Source organism: Bicyclus anynana, chromosome 8 (genome assembly GCF_947172395.1).
Source record: "Bicyclus anynana chromosome 8, ilBicAnyn1.1, whole genome shotgun sequence".
Taxonomy (NCBI): domain Eukaryota; kingdom Metazoa; phylum Arthropoda; class Insecta; order Lepidoptera; family Nymphalidae; genus Bicyclus; species Bicyclus anynana.
Genome location: NC_069090.1, coordinates 10,538,181 through 10,552,144, shown reverse-complemented (window position 1 = coordinate 10,552,144; position 13,964 = coordinate 10,538,181). Strand labels below are relative to the sequence as shown.

Here is a 13,964-nt window from a genome sequence, read left to right as displayed (position 1 = left end):
ATACAGTTTCACTACAGTATGATATTTCATAAGTTTTTAAAATATTTAATAACATAAGACGCCATTTTTCTTAAATAATATTGAAAATTACTGATGCGACGGTTCGTGTGGTAATGAATTCGTTTTTGAATTTCGTATTTGTTGCGGCTACGACAACGTCGTGTTCCGTACGCTCCATCTGAATATTATTGATTAATCTGTGTATTGGTAGTATAAAATGAAAGGCTATTTTATTTTGTTTTATTTCATTTTATAGATAAAAGACATTCGATTTACACATTAAAAACATTCGATTTTATAATCGATTTTGATGGTTCCTATTATTCACTCTATGGTTCATTATTAACTTCAAGCCCTAATATATCTGTCAATTTTATATGTGAAACTTGTCAAAAGTGTTCAGTTAGTTTTTCGTCTGTGTCTTAATTTACGGCATGTTTTAGTGTTTCGATAAAATATTACTTTTTATTACTAATTTTGAGTTACTTTTGTGTGTAATATAAACTTCAAATGTTTTACTTTAATAAATAAGACCTTTATGAGTGATTATTATATGCAACACTGAAAATTGCGGTTTCAAAGTTAAAGTTCGTTTAAGGGGTTTCTTGTTTACGTTTCTGGAATTCGGATTTGGAATGGACTGTAAGTGGGTCAATCGGAGGCTCGAACACCTAAATAGCCCATTTCGTTAGTGAATTAAATAAACCTAAACTGTAATAAAACTAAACTGCTTCATATCGAAGCGGCACCATTCCTTTCAAATTATCACTTCAAAAAATACAATCACTTGTCTATTTAATTGCTTATCTACGATTGTGAGTCAAAGATACTCTGTGGTTGACACATAAAAAAAAAAATGAATATGTCAAATGGAAATGAACGATCAAAAAAGAGGGCGCCTCCGACTGAAATCATTCAGAGCAAAGAGTAAAATATTGGGTATTCATTCAGAGAGATTATTTTTCCCGTACAGGGAAAGTTGTAAATAGTTTTCAATTAAATTTCTTTGTACGGTTACGCCAAACGGATAACATTAAATCTATGTGAATATGTTTAACAAGTGAGTGACGACCGTGATGGAAAACCATAAAGTGTGTGCCTCTTAAAACAAAAAGCTATCATCGCATACTTATCCCAACGCCATTTTGAGGCGAAATTTTGTAAGTGCCAAGTATTTTGCAATATTTTCTTTTCTTACCTTCTCACAGGGTTTTAATGCACTGTATTTATACTAATGGAAGTAAAAATCGTATGTAGTGGTATGGATTCCAATCGAAGCCGCATCTATGTCAGGTCGAGATCGTGGATGCGCCGAGGTTGGTTTCACGTCTGTCAAGAGAACCTTTTAATTAAATTACAAAAGATGACTTTAATTCCTAGGGCTAATTAATAATTAACAGTTGTGATAGTCAAGTTCATTCTGTTTTATTTACTTTTGAGTATAGGAAATATCGAGTTAAAATTTGGCGTGACCTGTTATCGGTGTCGTTTCCGACTATTGCAGATAGCGAGAGCGGAGGATGGCCCGAGGCGGCGGGATCATTCTAATTAACTGACGGACACAGCCGGCTCACAGCTGGCGCAAGCAGTATGTTTTACGCTCACATATACAGGCTACAGACCTGCACTTTTAATGGTACAGTCAAACACAGGCAAAACTGAGCAAAACTGTACAATTATTTCTAATTATTTTGATAAAACTGAAGGTCTGTAACCTGAATTAATGTTGTGTAGATCATGTAAATCTTGAAATTAACAAACATATATCACTGGTGTTACACTAATTTGTCAAAGTTTAAATTAGTCATATTGTTAAGAATCCATAAAAAATAAAATATGTTTACATTGTCAAATTTGTTGATTTTGCAATATTATTATTTGTCAATACAAAGACAATATTATCTATGTTTCATAATGAAGTGTATTGAATATATCATAATCATCACTTGGTGCAACCACCAGAACAAAGTTTGTTAGTCAGTATGCAATAATGATATTTGTCTTCCATATATCCATTCCAAAAAAGAATCTTGGGAGCTTGATAGTCCACCTTGAACAAGAATATGAATGTCTCCTATGATACTCTCTATCACATATTCACATAAAACCCATCTGGTCATAGTCTTACTGACTGATTGCACAGTATAACATAGTACAAAAAAAATTGTCTTCCATAACACATTTTAGTTGTGGATAGTCAAGTCTGCCCACTTTAATGTCATCCAACCATTTTATCTTTTAACAAATGGATGGTCTCTTGTCCATGGATGGTATCTATAGTAATATTATAAAGAGTAAAGAAATTTCTGAGGTAACCTCTGGTTCTACTGAATTCTTTTACCAATACAAAGTCATATTATTTATGAGTGTTGTAGGCTGTGATTTATCCCCATATTCCCACAGAAATAGGAACTGTATGGGTGAAACTGTTGGGCATCTGCTGTGTAATATACATATAATACACTGTTATTTCTCACAAAATTGTTTTACTTTTAGCATACTGAGAATACTAGTTTAAAAAAAATTATCAAATATTCAATCAAGTATATTTATAACACCTTCACAGTGGGTACAGATGGTCAACTTGAATTAGAGCTTAGAAAAAATACAGTGTGCCATAAAGACTAGATGATGATGGTGGTAATAGGACCAGTTGTGTTCTTTCTGTGGGCCTAATGTGACATGACACATCTCATAAAGACAGAGTGACATATTTTTGTCCAATGTTATGTTGCCATAGGAGAAAAGAGAAATGTTTCCAGTTTGGCCATTCATTTGTTATTTTGTCTTACAAGATATGTTGTGGTTCACCTGTTAGGGTTAATGAATTATGTAATATAGAGTTTAGATTAACAATAATATGTTATGGTCTACTTTTAGATTGGTCAAGTGGTGAATTCTCTAGATTTATTCTAATATTTTATTTCCTGTACATCTTTTATCATCTGGATTTGAGACATGGAAAATATAGAATCAGAATCTTCAACTGTTGTTAAATATTTTCTTTTATTTACCATAAACATAAATTTTTTATCTATTTAAAATAAAATTAAAAAACAACTGTCAAAATATATGTACAATCATCATTCTAGAATGACAGATTTGATATAGATAAAGATTTTAAGCTACAGTGGGTTTGTGCATAGTTTTTGGATATAATAAGACTCAGAAGGGTTTTAAGACTCAGTTTTGATTAGGATCTAGGAACACATCTCTCATGTATATTTTTGCTCAACAAAATGACCCCAAAACTTTTCTTCCCAGTTTTTTATATTAACAATATTATTATTAAAATAAAAAACTTCAAAACAAGACAATTAAGATTTCTAAAGTGTAATTTACATATTTTTAAAAACTAAAAACTTTTACATAACATTTTATTTCAACAATTGAATAGATATTTAAAACTGTTACAAGAAATCACAGTAATGGAGCTAAGTTTGTTTGGTTTGGTGGTTAAAAAGAATAAATTTGCAATTATTGGAAATCAAAAATTCACCTTAAAGTATGCAATTCTATATAGATTGAATACAACAGTGTTCTCTCACACTCACAATAGGAGAGAAAACAGATTCAAAGTAGTAGAGATCAAAGTATAACATAATTTTGTCCCTTTGTATGCAGCAAGAAATCTCTATTATAGTGTTGTTCACATGGTCTTAGGTATTATTACAAAACGCTTTGACTCTTTCTTGACACATTCATAGTTAGATGGTTAGGATCACTCTGTTTTGGAAATTGTCGAATCTAATCTTACACATGTTATTTAATATTAGTTTAAGTGGAAATGGTTATGTTTAAAAGACATGGCTAATATTCTGACCATATAAAATAATGATTACAGAGAAAAATGCCACGTCCAGGCAGCCTGAAGGACCCCGACATTGCTGAGTTATTCAGTAAACATGATCCAGAGAAGATCTTTGAGGATCTCAGAGAAATTGGCCATGGATCATTTGGGGCGGTATACTATGCACGCTGCAATCTCACAAAAGAGATTGTGGCGATCAAGAAGATGTCCTATCTGGGCAAGCAGAGTGAGGAGAAGTGGCAGGACATCTTAAAGGAGATAAAGTGAGTATCTTCACATGAATATAAAGAGTATTAAACTGTAAAGCTTAGGAGTTTGTTTGGTTAAATCTCAGAAACTACTAGTTTGATTTAAAAAAATCTTTCAGTGTTAGATAGCCCACTTATTGAGGAAGGCTATAGGCTATATATTATCCTCGTATTCCTACGGAAATGGAAACCACGCGGGCGAAACCGCGCGGCATCAGCTAGTCTTAATATATAAATGCGAAAGATCATTCATCACAAAATCTCTAAAACCGCTTGATGTACAAAGATGAAATTTGGCAGGGAGGTTATAGTTAGTAGATTACGAAATTACGGATAAAAATAAATAACGGACGAATTGCGATAGGGCCGGATTAAGGAGGTCTAATGGTGGATGAAGTCGCGGGAGTCTGCTAGGAACATGATAAAACCATTATCAAACCCATGTTAATATTTCCCAACCCCAATTTTGAGAATTCTTCCTAAATCCATGTTATTAGTGAGTGTCATAGATTATTTTTTATCCCTGTATTCTCATGGGAACGTGAACTACTCAGGTAAAACCGCAGTGCGTCGACTAGTATATTGTCAACTGTCGTACACCTTTAAAGGTCCGTTTATATCTACAGACATTAAACGTGCCGTAGCAGACAAAATATTCTTCTATAGTGTTTATTTTTTTTTATTAACGTATTTATACCTATCGTAACGCGGCCTCGCCCGGTCAGTATTCGCGGAAAGAATATTTTGTCTGTGCGGTTCATGTCTGTAGAGTCCTTTTCATGAAACTGAAATAAAATTGACAGCGCCTTACACAAATGACAATAAGACCGCCATTACCAAATAACATTGAGCGCAATTAAGACATTAGCGCCGCGTCTGGGGGACTTCTTTCATGAAAAGGACTTTAAGTATCTCTAGCTACCTGCTGGGCAGTGTGAATAGACGGTGTCTGTGGGTGTCTGCTACGCTACTTGTCTGTGACGCACTGTGTCTGTAGATATAAACGGACTTTAAATTACATCTAAAAGCCAAACAGACTTGCGAAAGTAGACTAGATATGTTGGTACTTTGTACACTATATGCAAACATATAACCCTTGTGTAATTGTATGCAGGTTTCTCAAGCAGTTGGATCACCCTAACACCATAGAATACAAGGGGTGTTACAAAAGGGAGCATACAGCTTGGCTTGTTATGGAGTACTGCGTAGGCTCTGCTTCTGATATTATTGAGGTAACAAACTTTATATCAATTTGACAAAATTATGAAGTAATTTTTAGAATTCAAACTATTGTTTCTGTTTGTATATTAATTTATTATAAGGCTAAAAGTCACATGATACAACATCAAAATATGCCCGACTAGTTACAAACCCATACAGGGCCCTTGGTCATGAGTTAGTTTTTGCAACTGCACCATCCAAACGTGCTAAAGATAATGTTTATCACTTGTAAGCCCTAATGAATTGGTTTTCATAAAGATTTGTATGTTGATGATTTGAAATCTTAATGTCTAGGGAATAAGATTACTGCAATAGAAAATTTAACTTAGCCCATGTTTGATATTTGAAAAGCTTTTTAATATTATGTCATTATTTTCACACATAAATGTTTTCTATAGTATCATCATCATCAGCTTTTTTTAACGCCCAACTATAAGACCCTCCCTCCTTATAGGAGAGGGAATATGGAGCTGATACCTACCACATGGCTCCAATATTGGTTGGAGCAGTGTGGAGGGCCTAAGCTCTCTTTGGTTCCTTGGTATAAACTAACATGTAAAGCAAAAATAGGTGTAATAGGAGTATAATAACTGCTTATGGGGTATTATTACTGTAAGTAATAATAGTTAAATGTATGACGACGAAAGACAAAAACATCTATATATGTCACCTTTATGGATGGATATGGATTTGAACCTACGCCGTCCGAATCTGAGGCTGAGGTCATATCCACTGGGCTAATCAAGATCATGGTCACGGAGGACACATTATGAACCTATATTTTAAATTTTCATGACAAAGAAAAGAGAAGGAATTTCCTATTTTTTACAATTTACATTTAATAACGTACAGTGCTTAATTACAAATCTTGTGAACGCAACTTTTTCCAAATTGATTGTGAACAGTTATTGCACTCTGTATTTGTCTGACGTGTCGTGTCGTGACGCGTCAGAACAGAATCGGTGTCATGTGTATGGCAACGTTCACAATTAATGTATTGTGACATGTCGTGATGGCTTCTGATGTGTCGCATACAAAATGTATAATACCGATTCTGTTCTAATGCGTCACGACACGACACGTCAGACTAATATAAATCCGGCTTAACAAATTCCCCATGTCGTCTTTTTTCAAAAAACAAGAAAGTAATGAAAAATAAAACTTTGCCATAAAACTAAAATTCCAATAATTACACTCTGTAAAATGATGCAGAGCTGAAAGTCAGGCATCTGCCGTGAATAGCAACTTATGCCGTGAATCGAATACTTAAAATGGTGGTTAACCACAAGGCTTACTTGTCAGGAAACAGAAAAGTTATTGCGTAGAGACCGTGCGACCCTCACAATACCAGTAAAGGGTTAAGTGCAAGACTAATTTGGAACCAATGAAAAGCTTGTACAAATATCGGGATTTGAAATTAATGGCACAAAAGGCTAATTATGTGCAATTTCCGAATGAGGTCATTTCTTAGAACGAGACGTGATTTAAAAGAACAAATCATGACAAGTCTACGTCGCGAGCTTTTGAGTCATCCCGCTAACGCAACCCTACGCTATATCGTGTGTTATCGGCAGATATTACACGTTGTATCAATCATTGCACAGTTATCGGAATTCCTTCTCACTATTGATAACCGATTTTGACACATTTTATAAATGTGTTACGCGATTTTCCAATTTCCAAATCTGTTATTTTGTAATGAAAACTAGCGGAGGCCGCGACTTCGCGTCAAATTAAATTTTTCAAAGTCCGTGGGAATCATGGATTTTTACGGAATTAAAAATAGCCTTATATCACGTTCAATAACCTCCCCTAACTTATGTTAAAGACCCAATATACACAGGTTCAAACGTTCCAGATATTAAAAAAGACGCAAGTTTTTAAAAAGTTTTATTGTGTTATGGCAAACACTTTAATTTTATTTTATGTATTGATTTGCGAATGTAGATTGATTTTGCTTTTATAAATAACATAATCTCTGGCTTAAGTAAACGCGCCCAAGATGACTTTGACATTTTCTGGGTCATTTTCGATTTCATTTAACAAAATACTAACTGTTCATAAATTATATCATGACTAACCACCAGACAAACACTGCTAAAGGTAATGTAGAGATAAAGACCAAGAACTTTCTGAAAAGGCAAACCTGGTAAATTACTTTTTGTTTTTACTTTGAAAGGCCTAAATACTCAAAAAAGCAAAAATATAAAAACATTCAAAATAGCCAATCCTAAATGACTTTTAAATATGTCTAGTGTAGACATTTCTTTTATAGCTTTTAATTTAATTTTTCGATATGAAAGTTCATGTAAATTTAGAAGATGGCATACTAATAAAAATTCATGTCAAGTGACAAGAAGTGCTATTAGGTCAAAGCTTCTCAGTAATTAATTCAATGTGCATTTCATCGCACGCGTTCCATGCTAATTACGTAGCTAATAATATTATGTTAAATTTATTTCCTGTTTATTTTATACAGGATACTATCAGAGCTTTCAACCTAATATTCGATAATAGGGAATGAATGGGGCTTAAACATATTATTAAAAATTTTTACGTTCGTTTTTGGTGAATTTTTTTTCAAGATTAAGTTTTAATACTTTTTATCCATCCATCCATTCACATATAATCGTATCCATCCATCTAATTTTAAGTGGAATACCACTATAACGATAGAGTAACGTTTACTAGAAAATGCTAGGAACTGTCTTGTGAACCTGGGGCATACTAGGTAGCTTAATAAAGTGGGTATTTGACCTTTGAATATATTTATTTTCGGGGGAATTCAATCAATATTAAGTAATTAATACAAACATTTCAATCAAAAACAAAGATCAAGATGTTTATTAAAATATAAGTTTCTATAAATTCAAAAATGAAAACCTTGTGATAAAAGCTGATGACATATCATCATCATCATCAGAATGACCCTCTCATTCTGAATTTCAGGCTAAATAGTAACAAAGCGGATTCTCAGGTATGCAGGTTTCCTCACGATGTTTTTCCTTCTCCGTTTGAGACACGTGATATTTAATTTCTTAAAATGCACATAACTAAAAAGTTGGTGGTGCATGCCCCTTACCGGATTCGAACTTACACCTCCGGAATTGGAGGCAGAGGTCATATCCACTTTTAATATATGTAGATTTATTTAATAAAAAAAATTTAAGTACTCAGTCATTTAGACATGTGACTGTTTAGTGTCTATTAACAAAAAGTACGCTTTTTGTCACTAGGTTCACAAGCGTCCCCTACGCGAAGAAGAAATCGCTGCAATATGCGAGGGTGTCGTCTGCGGTCTGTCATACTTGCACAGTCTGGTTCGGATTCACCGCGACATCAAAGCCGGCAACATTCTACTCACAGAGAATGGCACGGTGAAGCTGGCAGACTTCGGCAGTGCCAGTATAAAGTGTCCCGCCAACAGTTTTGTCGGTACACCGTACTGGATGGCGCCGGAAGTCATTCTCGCCATGGATGAAGGACAATACGATGGGAAGGTCAGTTTTAATTAATTAATTCATTAACAACCCATATTCGGCGCACTGCTGAGCTCGGGTCACCTCTCAGAATGGAAAGGGGTTAGGCCAATAGGCAGATTTCACAAACGCAGTAAATTAAGAAAATTCTCTGGTATGCAGGTTTCCTCATGATATTTTTCCTTCACCGTTTGGGACACGTGATATTTAATTTCATAAAATGCATACAACTGAAAAGTTTCGAATTAACCGGATTGGAATTCATACCTTCTGGAATCGGAGGCAGAGGTCATATCCACTGGGCTATCACGGCAGTTTTAATTACATGTCATATATTTTGTTCACGTCTATTGTTACGAAAATGTATTTATTTCTTGAAATGTTTAAACGATTTTTTTTTTACTATAGTTAAATTGTTTGTGTGTGTTTGCAGGTGGACGTATGGTCGCTGGGTATTACGTGTATTGAATTGGCGGAAAGGAAGCCTCCTTACTTCAACATGAATGCCATGTCTGCTCTCTATCACATCGCTCAAAATGATTCGCCTACTTTACAAGTGAGTTAAATAATAATTCGTATAAAGTCGAAAGGACAGTAAAAGTTCTGTAATAGAACACACACATACACACAGTTTACCTTAATCATCAGAACTGAAGAATCTCTTCTATAATATATTCTATATTGGTGTTCTTATAATTCTTGTGAACCTCAAAGTCACCTATCAGTCTTTTTTTTAACACCATACTATAAACAGAGAGAGACTGAGGCGAATAAAATTCGAAACATACTCTGTTGGTTTAAAGAAACATTATTAGAGAATAACACTACAGGTCTTCAACAACAATACTTAATACTTGAACTTGAATGTCCCATATAAGTAATTGCTATTTACATTAAAATTAGTTCAAAGAGCCGATGGACGTTGGGGTCCCAAGATGCTGAAATAGTGGACACGCATTAGAAAGCGCAGTGTTGATCGACCCCCCACCAGGTGGATAGACGACATCAAGCGAGTCGCAGATATTCCCTGGATGTAGGCGACTCAGGATTGTGATGTTTGGAAGTCCCTGCAGTGGATGAAGATGATGATGATGATGACATTAAAATTAATTAAAAAATTATGTAACTTAATTAACATATTTCATCCAAACATTTATAAATTTGTCTTGAAAATTGTGTAGCCTCAATAGCTCAACGGTAAGATTGCTCGGACTCATCACCGAGGGGTGGTGGTTCGATCCTCGTCCCGTTGGTCTAATTGTCGTACCCACTCCAGTTTTTCCCAACTGGTTGGAGGGGAATGGGAATATTCTTTTTTTTATTATCATATTTAAAAGATTGTTATTTTCCTCAGGCTCCAGAATGGACGGACACATTCCGATATTTTGTCGAAGCGTGCCTACAAAAGAACCCCCAAGACCGTCCGTCGTCCACAAAGCTTCTATCGCACCCGTACATCACACGGCCTCGATCAATCAACGTCCTTGTTGATCTCATACAGAGGACCAAGGCTGCTGTAAGGGATTTAGACAACTTGAATTATAGGAAAATGAAGAAAATATTAATGGTCGATGGAGACAATGAGAGTGCTATTGGTGAGTATTTTTTGTTAGACTTGGCTTGCTAGTAGTTGCTAGCCTACCGTTCATAGCTTTTATTAGAATTGAGATAAGAGGGAAGTGTAATAGGGATGATGACAATTTTTTGATGAAATTCAAGCGAGCGAAGCGAGCACTACAGCATAGTACTGCGTCATTTAAAACCCTTATACACATCCTTACAATTATGACGTATCCAAACTTTAACATTTTAAAATGCAATGATAGATAAAGGCGTGTGTTACATGGTTAGTCGGAATTACTTGAATTACTTTGTATTTCCATACAAAGTAATTCAAATAATTCCCTAAAGTCCATAAAAAATATTAGTTACACAGTTCAGCTCCGCCTAGCAGCAGCAGCTCCTAGTGAAGACTCGTCAACACCTTGAAGTTGTGGGAACTACTCCCCAGCACCCTGTATAATAATGTAAAAAAATAATACCAATTTATTGACAATGCCTTGTTGTTTTGTAAACTTTCTTTTACCTGTGATTACGCTGTGGATCATGACATCCTGTTTTGTCCTAGGTTAGTTTTGAGTGCTCAAACAACTGCCGGCCAGGGCTCCACAGTGAGCTACCTCCTCTATGAATTGATTGTCGTCTGTGCAGGTGATAGCGAGGAGACGGCCGAGGAGCGGTCGGGCGGCGACAGCTCCAAGTCCAACTCGGCCACGTCGGAGCACAGCGCGGCGGGCGCCTCCAGCCAGAGCTCCTCCTCCGGCAGTCTGCGCCGGCGGCCGCACCCGGTACGTGCATACTCTACTTGTAGACTGAGCAATAGGCCTAATATGCGACCCGCGACATTATCTCGTGAAGACAAATCGACCAATCGCGTCGAAACAAAAATATCGCTGCGTTGCGTTAGGGCGAAAGAGCTTGATATTTCCGGTTCGGCTGCAATGGGGGGGATGATGACTAGTTTTTAAATATCAGGTTAAATTTTTTTTTAACGTAATTAAAGGAAAATCATACATTTTTAGCTTCCTTACATGCAATGTGACATTTTTTAGTATATAAAGTGTAGTACATAAACGCACAAATAACAAATCTATAGTCAAAAAACAACGCCACTTTTCATTTTCATGTACTCAATGGGCTCAAAATTCAAAATTCATTTATTTCAAGTAGGCTCACTTTACAAACACTTTTGACCGTCAGTTGACTATTTGTAAAGGTTACCACCGGTTCGGAAGGCAGATTCTGCTGATAAGAAACCAGCAAGAAACTCAATAGTTGCTCTTTTAATAAAAAATCATGCAATATTATAACATACAATTTGATGACAACATTACAATTTCTTATAGTTTTACTTCCTGTGTGTAGGTAGAAGCTGATACAACGGACCTCACCTATCCAAACCCAATGTTTTTGACTTTCCAAAAATCCAATGGCTTTGTTCGGACTATTTAGTAGATGGTTTATGTGAAGTTTGCACAAAATCGGTCGAGCGATTCTTTTAATTTCTTCTACTATTATTTTTTTTTTAATTTAGCACAATTTTTTGTAACAAATGAATTCAGGGTAGGGTGGGGGTATGGTAGTGTAGGGTAGGGATAGGGAAGAACGGCACGAAGTCGAAGCGAAGCTAGACCGGGTCTGCTAGTATATTTGTAAATTTGTTTGAACTTAAATCGTTTGAATTTAACATCGTCAACGTCATTTATTCATGCTGTTTTAGTATGGAGTGTTTTGGAGCGATCCTCGTCATCGAAGCAAAAATGACCTTCCTTTAAATCCCTGTAGCTCCGAAAGTACAGATACCCTGTTACTTCTACAAAATTGTTTTACTAAACTGTATTTCTATACAATTCAAAAAACTGTCATCCCTATTGGTCAATTTGTATTAACGAGATATTTTTTATTAGGCCTACAGATTTAGAATTTTATTAATGGTACAGTTAGTTTAAAACTTTATGATGTCTCGGAAATTAGCTGCTCATGTCGCTGCGCGCACGTCCTTTTCACGAAAGAAGTCCCGTAGACGCGGCACTAATGTCTTAATGGTGCTCATTGTCATTTGGTAATGGCGGTCTTATTGGCATTTGTGTAAGGCGATGTCAATTTTAGTTCAGGTTTTAGCAGCGGGACTTCTTTCGTGGAAAGAACTCTACATAGAGTGAATTTAAATCAAGACGCGTGAGGTGATTGCGGGTGGGAGGGGGCGCCCATCACTACTTTACCGCTGATTGTTAAATGTGTGACTAAAGTCAAAACCAAAGAGTTTGAAAATTATAGAGTTGGCAATTTAGAAATTCTTGTGAACATTACCCACCTGTTTGTTGTATTTGCATTGTCATCAAACTCACATAACTAAATATCATCAACATTGTTATAAGACTATTCAGGTCTCCCTTCTTATAGGAAAAGGGAAATATGCAAAAATATTATTAACTGAAACACTTTCAAATATTACAATTTCGAAAAAGAAGTTTGTATAGTACATCTATTTCGGGAAGTCTATTGGCTTTGTGGTAAGATGGCAAGAGGCAAGCACATTTGTGTGTATAAATTGAAGGCTTGTTTCGTTATTCCTTTAGTTTTACACACTAAGACGCTGTCATCTGTCTACAAACAAGTTTGCAGGCCTAACATGCGACCATCGAGATAATTATTGAAAAGAAATAAACAAATATCAACGAATAGCGGTGCAACCGGATACATCGGATACTTTCTCTCTCTCTCATTGCGTTGAGACGAAAGAGATGGAACTAGGACAACTCAGCTGCCATTGGTCGACATTTTGTCTATTTCTCTCATTGACCTCTTATAATAAAAGGACGCACAATCATGTAGAAAATTTCACTTAAAAACTGGCCAATTTTGCTTTGGCAGTTTTAGAATTATTGGTAAAGAAAATTATACCTAACTGCCTTTAAATATAGTCCAATATTCAATAAAATCCCAAATTCAACCTTAAGTATTGAGTTTAAGGTTGAATTTGCAAATGCGACTACTTAAATTGAGTGCCAAGAAGTTGTGTTTAGCACTCATTGATTGTGACATTTTTTGGTCACTGATTGAGCATCCACTTTTTAATAGGAGATTGATGATTTATCTTCACGAGATATTACGTTGGTCGCATGCTAGGCCTACTTTACACCTTACTAGACCCAAAGCCAAACAGTCTTCCGAAAGTAGACTATAAAACTATGGCAATTGTGACTAAATTCAATTATTTTTATTTTTGTTCTGTTTCTGTATGACAAGCATCATGACTGAACATGCACATACTGACAACATGTATTCTTGCAGCTAAACGCAAACCAGCAACAGGCGCAATACCAGCAATACAACCATCAACCCGCCCACTCAGCCAGGTACCATTTTGTGTCGACAATATCATGCTTTGTGAATAGAAAAAGGCGTAATCCGCAAACACGTGCTACTTTTTTGAACAAAAAGTCATGATACAGCAAACTGCATAACTCTCGAGTGAGTCCTCGACTACGCGGTACAGCAGCCTAAGTTTTATAACTCGACAGTGTGAGTTTCGAACTCGTGCCTATCGCTCTCTATCTTACACGATATTATAGACAAAGAGCGATAGATACGAATTTGAGGCTCACAAAATAGCGCTACAGGAGTGCGAGGTATCATGTTAGT

General features: G+C 35.7%; 1 protein-coding gene across 1 annotated transcript in view; it reads left to right on the top strand.

Moving 5' to 3' along the window:
- The first annotated feature begins 738 nt into the window (after positions 1-738).
- The window catches only part of LOC112050009 (serine/threonine-protein kinase Tao), a 40,167-nt gene continuing 26,941 nt past the window's right edge, over positions 739-13,964 (top strand). Inside the window, exons 1-9 of the mRNA XM_024088120.2 lie at positions 739-1,160; positions 1,505-1,588; positions 3,845-4,074; positions 5,174-5,291; positions 8,517-8,780; positions 9,193-9,315; positions 10,114-10,354; positions 10,971-11,107; positions 13,614-13,678. Coding sequence (XP_023943888.1) covers positions 3,851-4,074; positions 5,174-5,291; positions 8,517-8,780; positions 9,193-9,315; positions 10,114-10,354; positions 10,971-11,107; positions 13,614-13,678 — 1,172 coding nt within the window. The 5' untranslated portion in view covers positions 739-1,160; positions 1,505-1,588; positions 3,845-3,850. The remainder of the gene's footprint in view (positions 1,161-1,504; positions 1,589-3,844; positions 4,075-5,173; positions 5,292-8,516; positions 8,781-9,192; positions 9,316-10,113; positions 10,355-10,970; positions 11,108-13,613; positions 13,679-13,964) is intronic.